Source organism: Elephantulus edwardii, unplaced genomic scaffold, assembly GCF_000299155.1.
Source record: "Elephantulus edwardii isolate Elephantulus edwardi_28Jun2011 unplaced genomic scaffold, EleEdw1.0 scaffold00004, whole genome shotgun sequence".
NCBI lineage: Eukaryota > Metazoa > Chordata > Mammalia > Macroscelidea > Macroscelididae > Elephantulus > Elephantulus edwardii.
Window position 1 is genome coordinate 15871475 of NW_006399754.1, and position 12695 is coordinate 15884169.

General features: G+C 41.2%; 1 protein-coding gene across 1 annotated transcript in view; it reads left to right on the forward strand.

Moving 5' to 3' along the window:
- Window positions 1-12695, forward strand: part of UGGT2 (UDP-glucose glycoprotein glucosyltransferase 2) — a gene marked incomplete at its 5' end in the record, with an annotated part of 150340 nt that overhangs the window by 20703 nt on the left and 116942 nt on the right. The window contains one exon of the mRNA XM_006879624.1: window positions 4701-4875. Within this exon, the coding sequence (XP_006879686.1) occupies window positions 4701-4875 (175 nt within the window). The remainder of the gene's footprint in view (window positions 1-4700; window positions 4876-12695) is intronic.

Sequence of the window (12695 nt, forward strand, 5' to 3'; positions counted from 1 at the left end):
AAAACTATTACTTTATCAGGAATGTTTTCTCTAAATATAAATGAAATACATACCTAAGGTAAAAGAAGAATAATAAGACTGTAATTTAGAGTTGCTTTAATCCCCTTACTTGGATCAGCAATGAACACCCTTGGTACCAGTAATCAGGTGACCAGGAGTATATAGCGTAGGGCAAGGTTGCTGTCAGGGATGGCTCCAGAGTTCTGAGGATCAGTGATGTCAGTTCAAAGAATAAGATGTGCCTGATTCAGGTCGTGTGGTCTTTTTGGTTCCTCACTATGCCGTGGTCTTCCCAATTCTTTGCTGTGGATCTGAGAGCTGCACAGTTAATAAGGATGATAGAAAAATTGGTGCCTTTGAGTTGTAGCATTGTGGAAGAATACTGGGTATCTCATGGACTGCCAAACGAGCAAACAATATAGTGTAGCCGGAGTGCTCCTTGAATGCAAAGATGACAAACCTTTGTTTCTCATACTTTGGACATGTTCCTAAGAGAAGCTGTTCCTTGGAGAGGGACATCCTTGTGCTTCGAAAGGTGGAAGGTCAGCAAAAGAGAGGAAAATGAGATGGATTGAAACAGTGACTTCAGTAATGGACTCTGGTATGTCGGAGAGTGAGGATGGCACAGGATAGGACAGGGTTCAGATCTGTTCACAGGGTTGCTGTGAGTCATGCTCTGCTCGACAGCACTTAACAACAACAACAGTCTTCAGTAATTTTTTTTAAAAATTTTTTTTTCAGTAATATTTTAAAATATTACAAAGCCAGTACCAGAAATGGGAAGAAAATGACTAATTTGTAAGTGGATTTTATAACACAGTACCAGTTGTCCTTTCCACGATGGAGTCACATTAGCAGCTCATAGGCCACATACTCTGCCACTGTCCATCAGTGGAGACGTGTATAAGATGGTGACCAGGCTGCAGAGGAGCTTCCACGCTGAGACTGGACGGAAAGGCCTGCTGTAACCTTCTGCAGTCAGCCAAGGAAATCCCTGTGAATCATTGTGGTCTGTTCACCAAATGCTCGTGGGGATGGTGTTGCCCTGCGTATCCGTTTAGTCCATTGTGCATTGGGATGTCAGCCTGCCTGGATAATCTAGCCAGCAGCTAACAGTCACAATGACCTGACCACCGAAGTTACATTAAATACTACATGATTGTTTATCATTTAAAAGTGATAATATATGCTCCTTTTATTGTGAAAGGGTCTCTGGTGGTGGATGCTTGTTATTTTTTCACACTGCTAACAGAAAGCTCTGTACTTCCATGGGAGAAAATAAGATAATCTGTTCCAGCAAAGGTTTACAGCCTTTAAAAGCAGACCCTCTAGTGGATTTCCAAAGGCAGTAAATTGCACAGCAGGAGATTGCCCATCTTTCTCCACAGAGTAGGTGGTGGACTTGAATTGCAAGCCTTCAGGTTGGCAGTGCAGCTCTTTAGCACGAGGACACCAGAGCTTCCAAGGAAATCTTCTGGATATCAGTGCTCAGAAATGGGCTCCTTAACTAACTTGGAAGACACTCAAAATATAATGCCTGTATGGTTGCAGCACGTGTTCTTACCACTAGGCCACAGTTATTGTTGGTTGGTGTTGAGTTGGGTTTGACTCATAGTGACCCTGTGAAAAACAGATCTGAACCCTGACTTATCCTGTGCCATTCTTACTATTTCTGACAGCCCATTGCTGCAGATATGGGGCCAGTCCATATGGTTGAGGGTCTTCCTCTCTTGCACCATCCCTCCACCTTCCAAACGTGATACTCGTCTCCAAAAAGTAGCCTCTCCTAGCAACACGTCCAGAGTGTATGAAGCCACTAGAACTCCCTAAATAATAGAGACTAAAAGAATTACAAAGACAGACTTTGCTACCAAGTATAAAGAGTATCACAGCAAACCCAACCCACTGCTATTTAATTGATCCAGCCTCTTATCAACGCAATGGTAGAACTGCTCCATGGGTTTTCTTGGCTGTAATCTTTTCAGACCCAGATTTCCAAGCCTTGTTCCCACATTGCTACTGGTTGGTTTTGAACTGCCAACCTTTAGGTTACTAACACAGTGCAGACTATCTGCATCATCTTGATAAGCATCATTATGGTAGATGGAGAAAAGATTGGATTTGTCAGCAATTTTATCTTATTTGGACCTACAGTCAACACCTTTATAGCAGAGAGGAGATCAGGAGACATAATGCTTTGGGCAAGTCCACTGTCAAGGACCTCTGCAAAATAGTGAAGAGGCGATATGTCTATTTGAAGACTAAGGTGTCCTTAATTCAGGAATTGGTCAATCAATTTTCAGTCACTTCCTGTGCATTTGAAAGATGGTGTGGTAAAAATGAAACCTTTTTGGGGACATGGTTTCCAACTACCTTAACTTTGGACATGTGGTCTTGCAATTCATCAACAGCTGTAGGGCCAATAAAGGAGAGCACTTTCCAGACTTTGAAAGATGGTGGAAAGAGAGTGAAGAGGTTGTGGCACTGCTGTGAGGAGACTGTGACCAGAGGAACACTGGAGATGGAGCCACAGTTAAAGGTTTTGGTTATTGGATGATTGAAGGAAAAGCTGACGTGTAACTACTCTGAGATATCGAGTTTACTGGATGATTGAGAATACTAGAGGCTTCTTGCATTTGTACTCCTGAACTAATTTCACTAATTGAGGAATTGTGCCTTGTTAATCTAGTTTGGGTCTGCTGGACTGGGTCTGCTGGATTAAACCTTCGCTTATTTTGTGTGATATTCTTTGTCTTCCCCCCCCCCAAATTCCCCAACTTATTTCCCTAATACCCAACTGTGAGTAAAGTCTGTAATTCAAGTTGCAGTGAACATTGGACCCCATGATTCATAGGAACAGGTGCAGAAGCATGTTGTATGGCATGTATGACCATGTAGCTATTTGTATAATTTTGTGGATATTATTGATGGGACAGTACCCCTCTGTGAAGCAGGGACAAGTCAGACTTGGCCTTCCCCATTCTGCATCTACTCCTTTTTCAGAAGGACAGTGAATGACAGAGAAAAAAAAATTAAGGAAACATGGCATGGTGCACAATCAGAAAAGGTGTAGGTCAGGGATGCATCATATCCCCATACCTCTTCAGTCATATGCAAAACAGATAATTCAGGACACTGGACTTTATGAGGATGAATTGGACATCAGGATTGGAGGAAGACTCATCAACAACCTGTGCTATGCAGATGACACAGCTTTGCTTGGTAAAGTGGAGGAGGACCTGAGGCACTTGCTGTAGAAGGTCAAGAACTGCAGCCTTCAATATGGATTGAACTTCAACATCAAGAAAACAAAGATTCTCACCACTGGTTCAGTTGGCAGCATCATGATAGATGGAGAAGAGATTGAGGTTGTTAACAGCTTCAACTTACTTGGCTCTATAATTAACACTCTTGGTACCAGTAGCCAGGAAATTAAAAGATGAATTGCATTGGCAAAGTCTGCTGTCAGGGACCTCTCCACAGTATTGAGGAGCAATGATGTCGATGTCGATTTGGGGACTAAGGTGCACCTGATCTAGGCCATAATCTTTGCAGTTACTTGCTGTACATCAGAGAGCTGGCCAATGAATAAGGATGATAGAGGCCCTGGATGAGATGAATTGACTCAATAACTGGAATAATGGGGATAGGTGTGTCAGAAACAGTGAAATTGGCTCAGGATAGGACATGCTTCAGAGCTATTATATATAGGGTTACTGTCAGTCACAAGCGACTCAACAGCAGATAACAACAACCACCTTTGAGAGGTGGTCTTTTACAAGAGTATTGAATATCCCATGGATTTCCAAAAGAGCAAACAGATATGTCTTAGACAAAATGCAGCCAGAATGCTCCTTCTATACTTACAAGAGCTCATAAGGTTTCCAAGTATGAAGTAATATAACAAGAGTAAAGACTTACCTGACGTCTTGTCAGGCACTGCTAGACTGAGGTCCTGCTATTGCTGTGAGGTGGTGTGGAGTGAAGGGCAGCTTATAGTGACCCTATGAACAACAGATCTGAAACCTGTTTTATCCTGTGCCAACCTCACCTACTTAGACACATTTGAGCCCATTGCTGCAGTTACTGTGTCAGTCCACCTGCTTGATGGTCTTCCTCGCCTTTGCCATCCCCCCACCTTCCCAAGCATTATGTCCTTTCCCAAGGAGTAACTAGCCTTTTGTAGCAACGTGCCCATAGTATGTAAGATGAAGCTTCGCTGTCCTTGTGTCCATGGAGAACTCTGGCTGCACCTTCTCCAAGACATACATGGTGTGTTTGTTTTTGTTTTTGGGGTTTTTTTTGCATTCCAAAAGATATTCAGTACTCTAACAGTTCAAAGGCATCAGTTCTTCTTTCAACCTTATTCATTTTCCAGCTCTCAGTGACAAGTGATTGAAAAGACCAGGGTCTGAATCAAGCACACCTTAGTCCTTAAACTAACTTCATTGCTCCTCAGTAATTTAGAGAAGCCCTGACTGCAGACTTTCCTAGTGCAATGCAACTCTTGATATCCTGACTGTACGAAGTTATTGATTATGGAAACAAGTAAGATGAAGTTGTTGACAATTTCATTCTCTTCTCCTTTTATTAGATCCTATAAATTCTTATGAACAGAAATTATACAATATCATGGCATATTTCTGAAGTTCTGTAATTTTTCAGTTCATTTACTATTTTAATTTTTGTTTTCCTTTCAGGTCCAGGCCTTATCTATTTAAAGCTGATCATATATTTCCTACAAACAAAGAGAACTTACCAGTTGTTATTCTGTATGCAGAAATTGGTACTAAAGGATTTGGTAAATTTCACAAAGTATTATCTAAAAAAGCTCAAAATGAGGAAATTATGTATGTTCTTCGACATTACATCCAGGTAAATGCATATTTTTTTCCATGTTTATTCTGGTAGAAAAAGAATTTTGTGATAATTTTATATACTAAATTTAACTAATAGCTTTTACCAGAGACTGACTTACCTCTTTTTAAAAACAAATTTACTATTGAAAAACTATTGAATATGTAAATTTTATATGAACAGGAGCCCTATCATAACATGCAAGCAAAATCTTGATGAAGTTATATAAAAAAAAAGTGACTAAAACAGTACATCAGTAGAGAACTGGCAGAAATAAAAACTGGATTTAGAAGAGGCTGTTACATTAAGGATATTATTACCAGTGTTAGATGGATGTTGACTGAAAGGAGAGAATTCCAAAAGAATGTCTATTTTTGTTTCATTAACTGTGCAAACACACTTGGCTGTGTGAATCATAACAAATTGTGGCAAATATTGAGAAGACTGGAAATCCCAAAACACTTGATTGTCCTCATAGGAAAACTATACCTAGACCAGGAAGCTGTCAGGTGAACAGAGCAAGGGACTACTGCATGGTTCAAAACCTAGAAAGGAGTGTGTCTTCAGGGATGTGTCCTTTCTCCATGCCATTTCAATCTCTATGCAGAACAGATCATTCTAGAAGCTAGACTTTATGAAGAAGAACGGGATATCAGGATTGGAGGAAGACTTGGCAACAACTTGTATTATGCAGGTGACACAGCCTTACTTGCTGAAACTGAGGAGTACTAAAGCACTGTATAAAGTATTTCTGGCTCTTTACCTCTGGTATATTAATTTTATTTATGGTTTCCATTCTTTCCTCCATCGTGTACAACTTCTTCAGTAGTTGTTCATGTAACTCCTTGCTAGTATATTTCTTCTGCTTCCCTGTGTCTGGGGTATTCCTTGTGTCTGCTGTCTGATCTACTTTTTTGGAGAAGACTTGTTTGTGGTTTTATTTTGCTTTTTAAATTTCATTTGTTTTTTTCATGATATTTTAAGCTGCCTTCTGCTTTCTTGACATTACCTGAGTTCTTGGTATGTGTTAAAGGGTTTCTGTTGTATCTGTATAGGTTGTTGACAGTTCCTTATGTTTATTATGCTGTTGATAACTTGCAGGGTTAATGTTTCCTTTTATTGAGTTTCTGAGTGACAGTCTTCCTTGCCAGTTGTCTATGGGCAGATCTCTTCCCTGTTTCCTTGTCATCAAGCTTCTCATCCAGTTGTCCTTTGAGGGATAGGGAGCTGGGATCTTTACCTTTGCCCAGTTTGGTAGATCTGCTTTTCTGTCCTGTCCTATAATTTTGTTGAAGGGAGGAATTTTCCCCTAGGGGACGGCAGTGTTCCAGGAGTGACATGTTCCCAGCAGTGCAGTCACCAAGTGTCTGTAGTTGCTAATGGACATGGACCTTCCCCTTTCCTGGGCCTGGTTGGGAAGGGAGCTCCCCGAACTACCAAAGCAGACAAATACAACTTCTCAGCCCTGCAATTCCCAGTTCTGGTTGCTTGATAATGTCCAGGTGTACATATATCTCCTCTCCAGAACTAGCTGTTTGGGAAGGCAGCTGTTCCCACTTGAGCAGACAAAGGCCCAGTGAAGTGACAACTTCACAGCTATGCAGCACCCACTTCTACTTCTTGCTAATGTCTGGAACCGGTGTCCCCCTTGAGAGACTAATTGAGAGGGAGGCTTTTCTCTCCTGAGCAGACAAAGACTTATGGAAGTGAAAGCTTGTCAACAGTGCAGCTCCCAATTCTGTCTACTTGTTAATGTCTCAAGCTACATACCTGTGTATCCACTCCTGCGGTGGCCAGGAGGATAGCTATTCCTGTCTGAGCAGACAGAAGCTCAGGGAAGCCACACTTCTCAAAAATGCAACTCCCAGGTCTGTGGGAATATTATCTAGATAGACAAGCACTGTGCTAATAAGAATAAATGGGGAAACAAGCACGTGTATCCACACCCGGCTATAAAGTGGACAGATCCCAGCTCCTGGATTAAGATAAAGTAGAAAACAAGACTGACCATCAACTCTGGAAACAATGAGGTAAGAACAACAGAGAAATGTTAGAGGTTTACTGTTAGAGGCAGTGCTCAGATGGGAAGTCACTCAAATATGAGAACTAGCTGCAAATAACCGTTAATAATTGGAACATGGAATGTACAATGTGTGCATGTAGGAAAACTGGAAGTTGTCAACAATGAAATGGAATGCATGAAGATTGACATTCTAGGCAAGAGTGATATGGACTGGCACGGACCACTTTGAATTGCACTATCATATGATCTACTGTGCCGAGATTTCATAAGGATTCAGTCAGAAAATGGAACAAAAAGAAAAACAAACCCCAACATGTTGTGTTAGGAAACTGCTCTTGGAGACCTCTCCAGAGTGCTGAAGAGCAGTACTGTCAATTTAGAAACTAAGGAGCACCTGATCCAGGCCACCGTCTTTGCAATTACCTGCTGTGCATCTGAGAGCTGGACAGTGAATAAGGATGACAGAAGAAGAATTAATGCCTTTGAGTTTTGGTGCGAGAGAAAAGTATTAAATATATGAACTGCCAAAGAGAACTAATAGGTCTGTTCTGAAGACGGTGAAGCCAGGTTGCTCCTTAGAGGCAAGGATTTTGAAGCTCATCTCACATACTTTGGGCATGTTGCCAGGAGGAATCAGTCCTTGGCAAAGAACATCATGCTTGGAAGGGTAGAGGATCATTGCAGAAGTGGAAGACCCTGGATGAGATCGATTGACACAGTGACTGTGGCAGTGGGGTCTGATGTGTCAGAGATTGTGAAGTGGTTCAGTATCGGGCAAGGTTAGAGCCGTTGTTTATAGGGTCACTCTGAGTTATGGTCGACTTGGTGACACAACACCACCACCACTGTGATGGGAATGAAAAACTGAGGAAGAATGGTGTTGCGTTCATAAGTGAAAGTACAGTTTCAGGGTCTTTCCTGAATCACAGTGTTGTGAGTGATGGGATACTATTCATGGGCAAGGAAAACCTGTTGACGTGATGATTACTCAAATATATGCACCAATAATCAAAGCCTTAAAAGAGGAAAATGAGGATTTCTACCCACTTTTACAATCTGAAATTGATCAGATGTGCTATCAAGGTGCATTAATAGTTCTTAGTGACTAGAATTTGGAAGCAGGAGTGGCATCTATACCCTAAACAACATGCCTCTGGAAACTGTGAACTTTGATAAATGATAATAGTTATAAAAATGCTTCAGGCCTTTTGTTCATAATGTTGCTGTGAGTTGTGTTTAACTTGAAGGCAATCAACAACAACAGCAGCAGCAGCAACTAGAATGCAGGTGTTGGAAAAAATAAGGAATGATAGTCTGAAAGTTTGGGCTTGGTGACAGAAATGAGATTGTGAGCAAGTAATTTTTATTTTGTACATTCAGTGACTTATTCACAGCAAACACCTTTTTTTAAGAAACACAGAAGGTGACTTTACACATGGACTTCACCTGATCAACAGCACAGAAATCAGATTCACTACTTGTGTGGAAAGAATCATTGGAGAAGCTCAGTATCAGGAGTGAAGACCAGGCCAGGTGCTAACTGGGTCAGACCACCAATTACCCATGTGCAAGTTCAAACTGAAACCGAAGAAGATTAAAACAAATTGTTCCAAGAACCAAAACATGACCTTGAGTCTGTCCCACTTGAATTAGAAAATCATCTTAACAGGTTTGTTTTGTTTTTTTGATTTTTTTAAACCTGTTGTATGCCGTCAAATCAGTCCGATTGGCTCAGGAGGATATTGCCCCTCCTCCAGCAGAGCATCTGGTGGATTCAAACCACGTGCCTTCTGGATTGCAGTGTACCTTCTTGCCAATAGGCCACCAGAGCTCCCTATCTTAACAGGTTTGAGGCATTGGTCACCAATGGTCAAAGACAGAGGAGCTGTGGGATGACAGAAATGATATCATCCATGAAGAGCACAAACGTCATTAAAAAGACAAGAGAAATAAAAAGCCAAAATGGATGTCAGAAGAAACTATGAAAATTGTATTCGAGTGTAGAGAAGCCAAAACAAAGAAAAGAGATTCTGAACAAAAAGAGTTGAACAGAAGGTGTCAAAGCGTAGATCTAGAATACAGAGTATTAAAATGAAATGTGCCGAGAGCTGGAATCAGAAAATAAAAAAGAAAGAACTTGCTCTGCTTGTCTCAAGCTAAAAAACAAGTCCAAGCTTAGAGTTTCAATACTGAGAAATCCACAGGCAAAATCTAGAATGATCCAAGCAATATTCAGAAGAAGATGGAAGGAATACACAAAATCTCTGTACCCAAAAGAATTGGTTGGTGGAAAAATTTTGCCAAGTATAGTATGAGCCAAGTGCCAGTGGTAACAAAGAAAAAAGTTCATTCTGTGCTGAAGACAATGATAAAAAATAAGAGCCCGGGAGTAGATGGGATGCCAGTTGACATGTTTCACCTAACAGATGCAAGGATACCCGTTTGAGAACTATGATGTTCCTGACCCAACCCATAATATTTTCAGTTGGACAGTGAATAAGGAAAACAAAAGAGAAATTGAATTTCTTTGAATTTCAGTGTTGGTGAAGAATACTTAATATACCACTGACTATCAGAAGAACAAAATCTATCTTACAAGTCCCGCCAGAATGCTCATTAGAGGTGGAGGTGCTGAGACTTTGTCTCCTGTACTTTGGATTTGTTATCAGGAAGGGCCTGTCCCGGGATTAGGACAATATGCTTGTCCTTATAGTAGAGGGTCAGTGAAAAAGAATACCCTCAGTGATTGGCTCTGGATGCTTAGACATAGCAAGCGTTGTGGGGATGGCGTGGGACAAGGCAGTGTTTCCTTCTCTTGTTTCCTCCTTGGTACCTAACAACAAGAACAAGAATTTTCTTTCAAGGAGTCCTAGTGATTGAAGTGGACAAAATCTAGAATGATCCAGGAAGCATTAAAAGAAGATGGAAGGAACACGTCTTTCACTTGGTCTTTTCACTCACTTCCTCTTTTCATGTATCTGAAAGTTGGACGATGACTAAGGATGACAGAAGAAGAATTGATGCCTTTGAGTTGTGGTGCTGGAGAAGAGTGGACTGGGCAGGCAGCCCATGCACTGCTAAAAGGACCAGGATGTCCTGGCACAGGTGCAGCCAGGGCGCTCCTGGAAGGCCAGGATAGTTGGAACTACGTGTGATGTACTTTGGACATGTTAGGGGACACAGTCCTTGTAAAAGGACATCATGCTTGGAAGGGTGGAGGGTCAGGAGGGCGGAGAATATCCTCCATGAGATAGACTGACAGAGTGAATGGTTGGCCTCAGAGAATGGTGGTCAGAGATGATGAGGATGGCACAGGGTAGAGCGGGGTTCACATCCACTCTTCATAGGGTCACTATGAGTCAGAGGCGACTTGATGGGCTTAACACCAGAAGTGGGGCAGTGGCTGCGAAGTTGGTAGTTCAAACACCCCTAGAACCTCCACGGGAAAAGATGTGTCGGTTCTGTAAAGATTACAGCTGTGGAAATCCTACAAGTTGTTCTGCTTTGTCCTGTCGGGTCCTTATGAGTCAGAATGATCTCGGTGGCGATACAGTTTGTAGAGTGTGTGTGTGTGTGTGTTGTTGTTGTTGTTTTAATTTTCTTTTTCAATTCTTTTACACCAATTGAAGTCTTTTTCCAACTTAGCTTGTCATAGATACCAGTGCCGTCTTGTCAACAGCCGTGATACGTTTATCTGCATTTCTGTGGTATTTCTGACTTCCAGATGGGGTAAAGAGGATAGACCCATCAGTAGGCCTGAGAGTGGAGAAGGACAAGTGTATCTCGTTGTAAATTGGTTCCTAGTAGGGTTGGGTAAGGAGGCCTGCTGACCAACTGAAATCATGTCTTGAGTTATTTGAAGAGGGTGACCACTAAATAAAATGTTATGACATCATGCTAGCCATGATAAATACACTCATATGTTATGAATTAGTAATTCATACTTCTGTACGTGCATTCATAATATTTACCTGGGGACTCCTGTGAGAGCCAACCCCTGGCAGGACTGCCCTCTTTTTCTGAGTCTTGCATGGTTTTTGCCTCTGACAGAGTGGACCTCTTAGAAATTTTCTATCACTTTGTGTTCATGAAAAATAGCATATGTAGGCCACTTTCTCTAGCAGGTTACAAACTTTTCTAAGTTTTGCTCAGTTGTAAAGTCGGTCAGCATGTAATTTTAATAATAACAGGCTTAAGTTTATGCTACCTTTTGAAAAGGTGGGAAAGAAGAAATGAAAAGTTGAAAGAAAGATTTTCTCTGGTTCATTAGCTTAAGAACATTTTTGCTTTCAACTCTAAACTTAATAAAATATGGTTTCAATTTTATATTAATACATTTCACATGGACAAAGTAAATAAGATTGTAATAAACTGAAGAGCTAATAACTTTCCAGATCTGATACTGGAAATTGGTTATGTGAAATGGCATTTCTTTTATGAGTTATAACAAGATGTATATATGACTTTATAGCCTCAATCTGCTTAACCGTCAACTGAGTGAACATTCAAATGCATTTTTAAATTGAACTACATGAAAATAGAGCTTTTGAAAAGATTTTCGACTTTGTCAGATAACGTTTCTAAAAACTCGGTTTCCTTTTAGCATGTGCCTAAGAAATGAGCAGACTTTAGTGTGGACAGCAGTGCCAAGTGCTTGTGTAAATATCTGAGCTTTATTTGTCTTTAATTTAGACATTGAACAGGCCAGGTAATGGTAACTGTGTAGGTATACTTAGGTTAGAGAGAAAAGAGAGACTCAAAAAGAGTGATAAACTGTTAAGGAGAAACTGGTTCTGTGGTTCTGTGTCTCTGATCTGTACGCTGTTTCTCTGTTTAGAATCATCCAGCTTTCCATGTGTAAATATGAGGTCAGCAAAGACACATAGCATCTTTACGAGAGCCTGCAAAGCATAGATGAAAGAAGTGCCTTAACTTCTAGAACTGTGCTGATTAATACTGTAAGGTACAGAGGATGAGAAGTTCAGTCTGAAGCTGGAAAGGACAGAGATCTTTTTATATACAATGTTTATTCATTTATGTTGGTGCTGCTGCTGTTGTTGTATGTGCCATCGAGTCTCCTGCGACTCATAGCGACCCTGTGTTCAAGAGTCCTAATCCCTGCTTTATCCTGTGCCAGCCACACTGTCTCTGACACACCTACCCTATAACCCCAGTCACTGAATCGATCCATCTCATCGAGGGTCTTCCTCTCCCGTGCTGTCCCTCCACCCTCCCAAGCATGACGTCTTTCTCCAGGGACTGGTCCCTTCTTGTAACATGTCCAAAGTATGTCAGACGAAGCTTCAGAATCCTTGCCTCCAAGGAGCAACCTGGTTTCACCCTCTGTAGGACAAACCTGTTTGTTCTCCAGCACTCCATGGTATATTCAACACTCTTCTCCAGCACCACAGCTCAAAGGCATCAGTTCTCTATCATCCCTAGTCATTGTCCAGCTCTCTGACATATAGGACGCAGTTGCAAAGACTATGGCCTCTATGAGGTTCACCTTAGTCTCCAGCCTGATGTCATTACTCTTCATTGCTCTGGAGAGGTCCCTGACAGCTGACTTTCCCAGTGCAATTCGTCTCTTGATTTCCTTGCTGCTGGTACTAAGAGCCAAGCAAACTAAAACTGTTAACAGTCTCAATCTTTTCATCATCCATTATGATGCTGCCAATTGGCCCAATGGTGAGAATCTTTGTTTTCTTGATATTGAGCTTCAGTAAGTCGTTGTGCTTGCTAGAATAATCTTAGGATTTTATTTGCTGGTTTACCAAATCTTGGTGACACTGATCCCTTAAAGGAGTATAGTTTT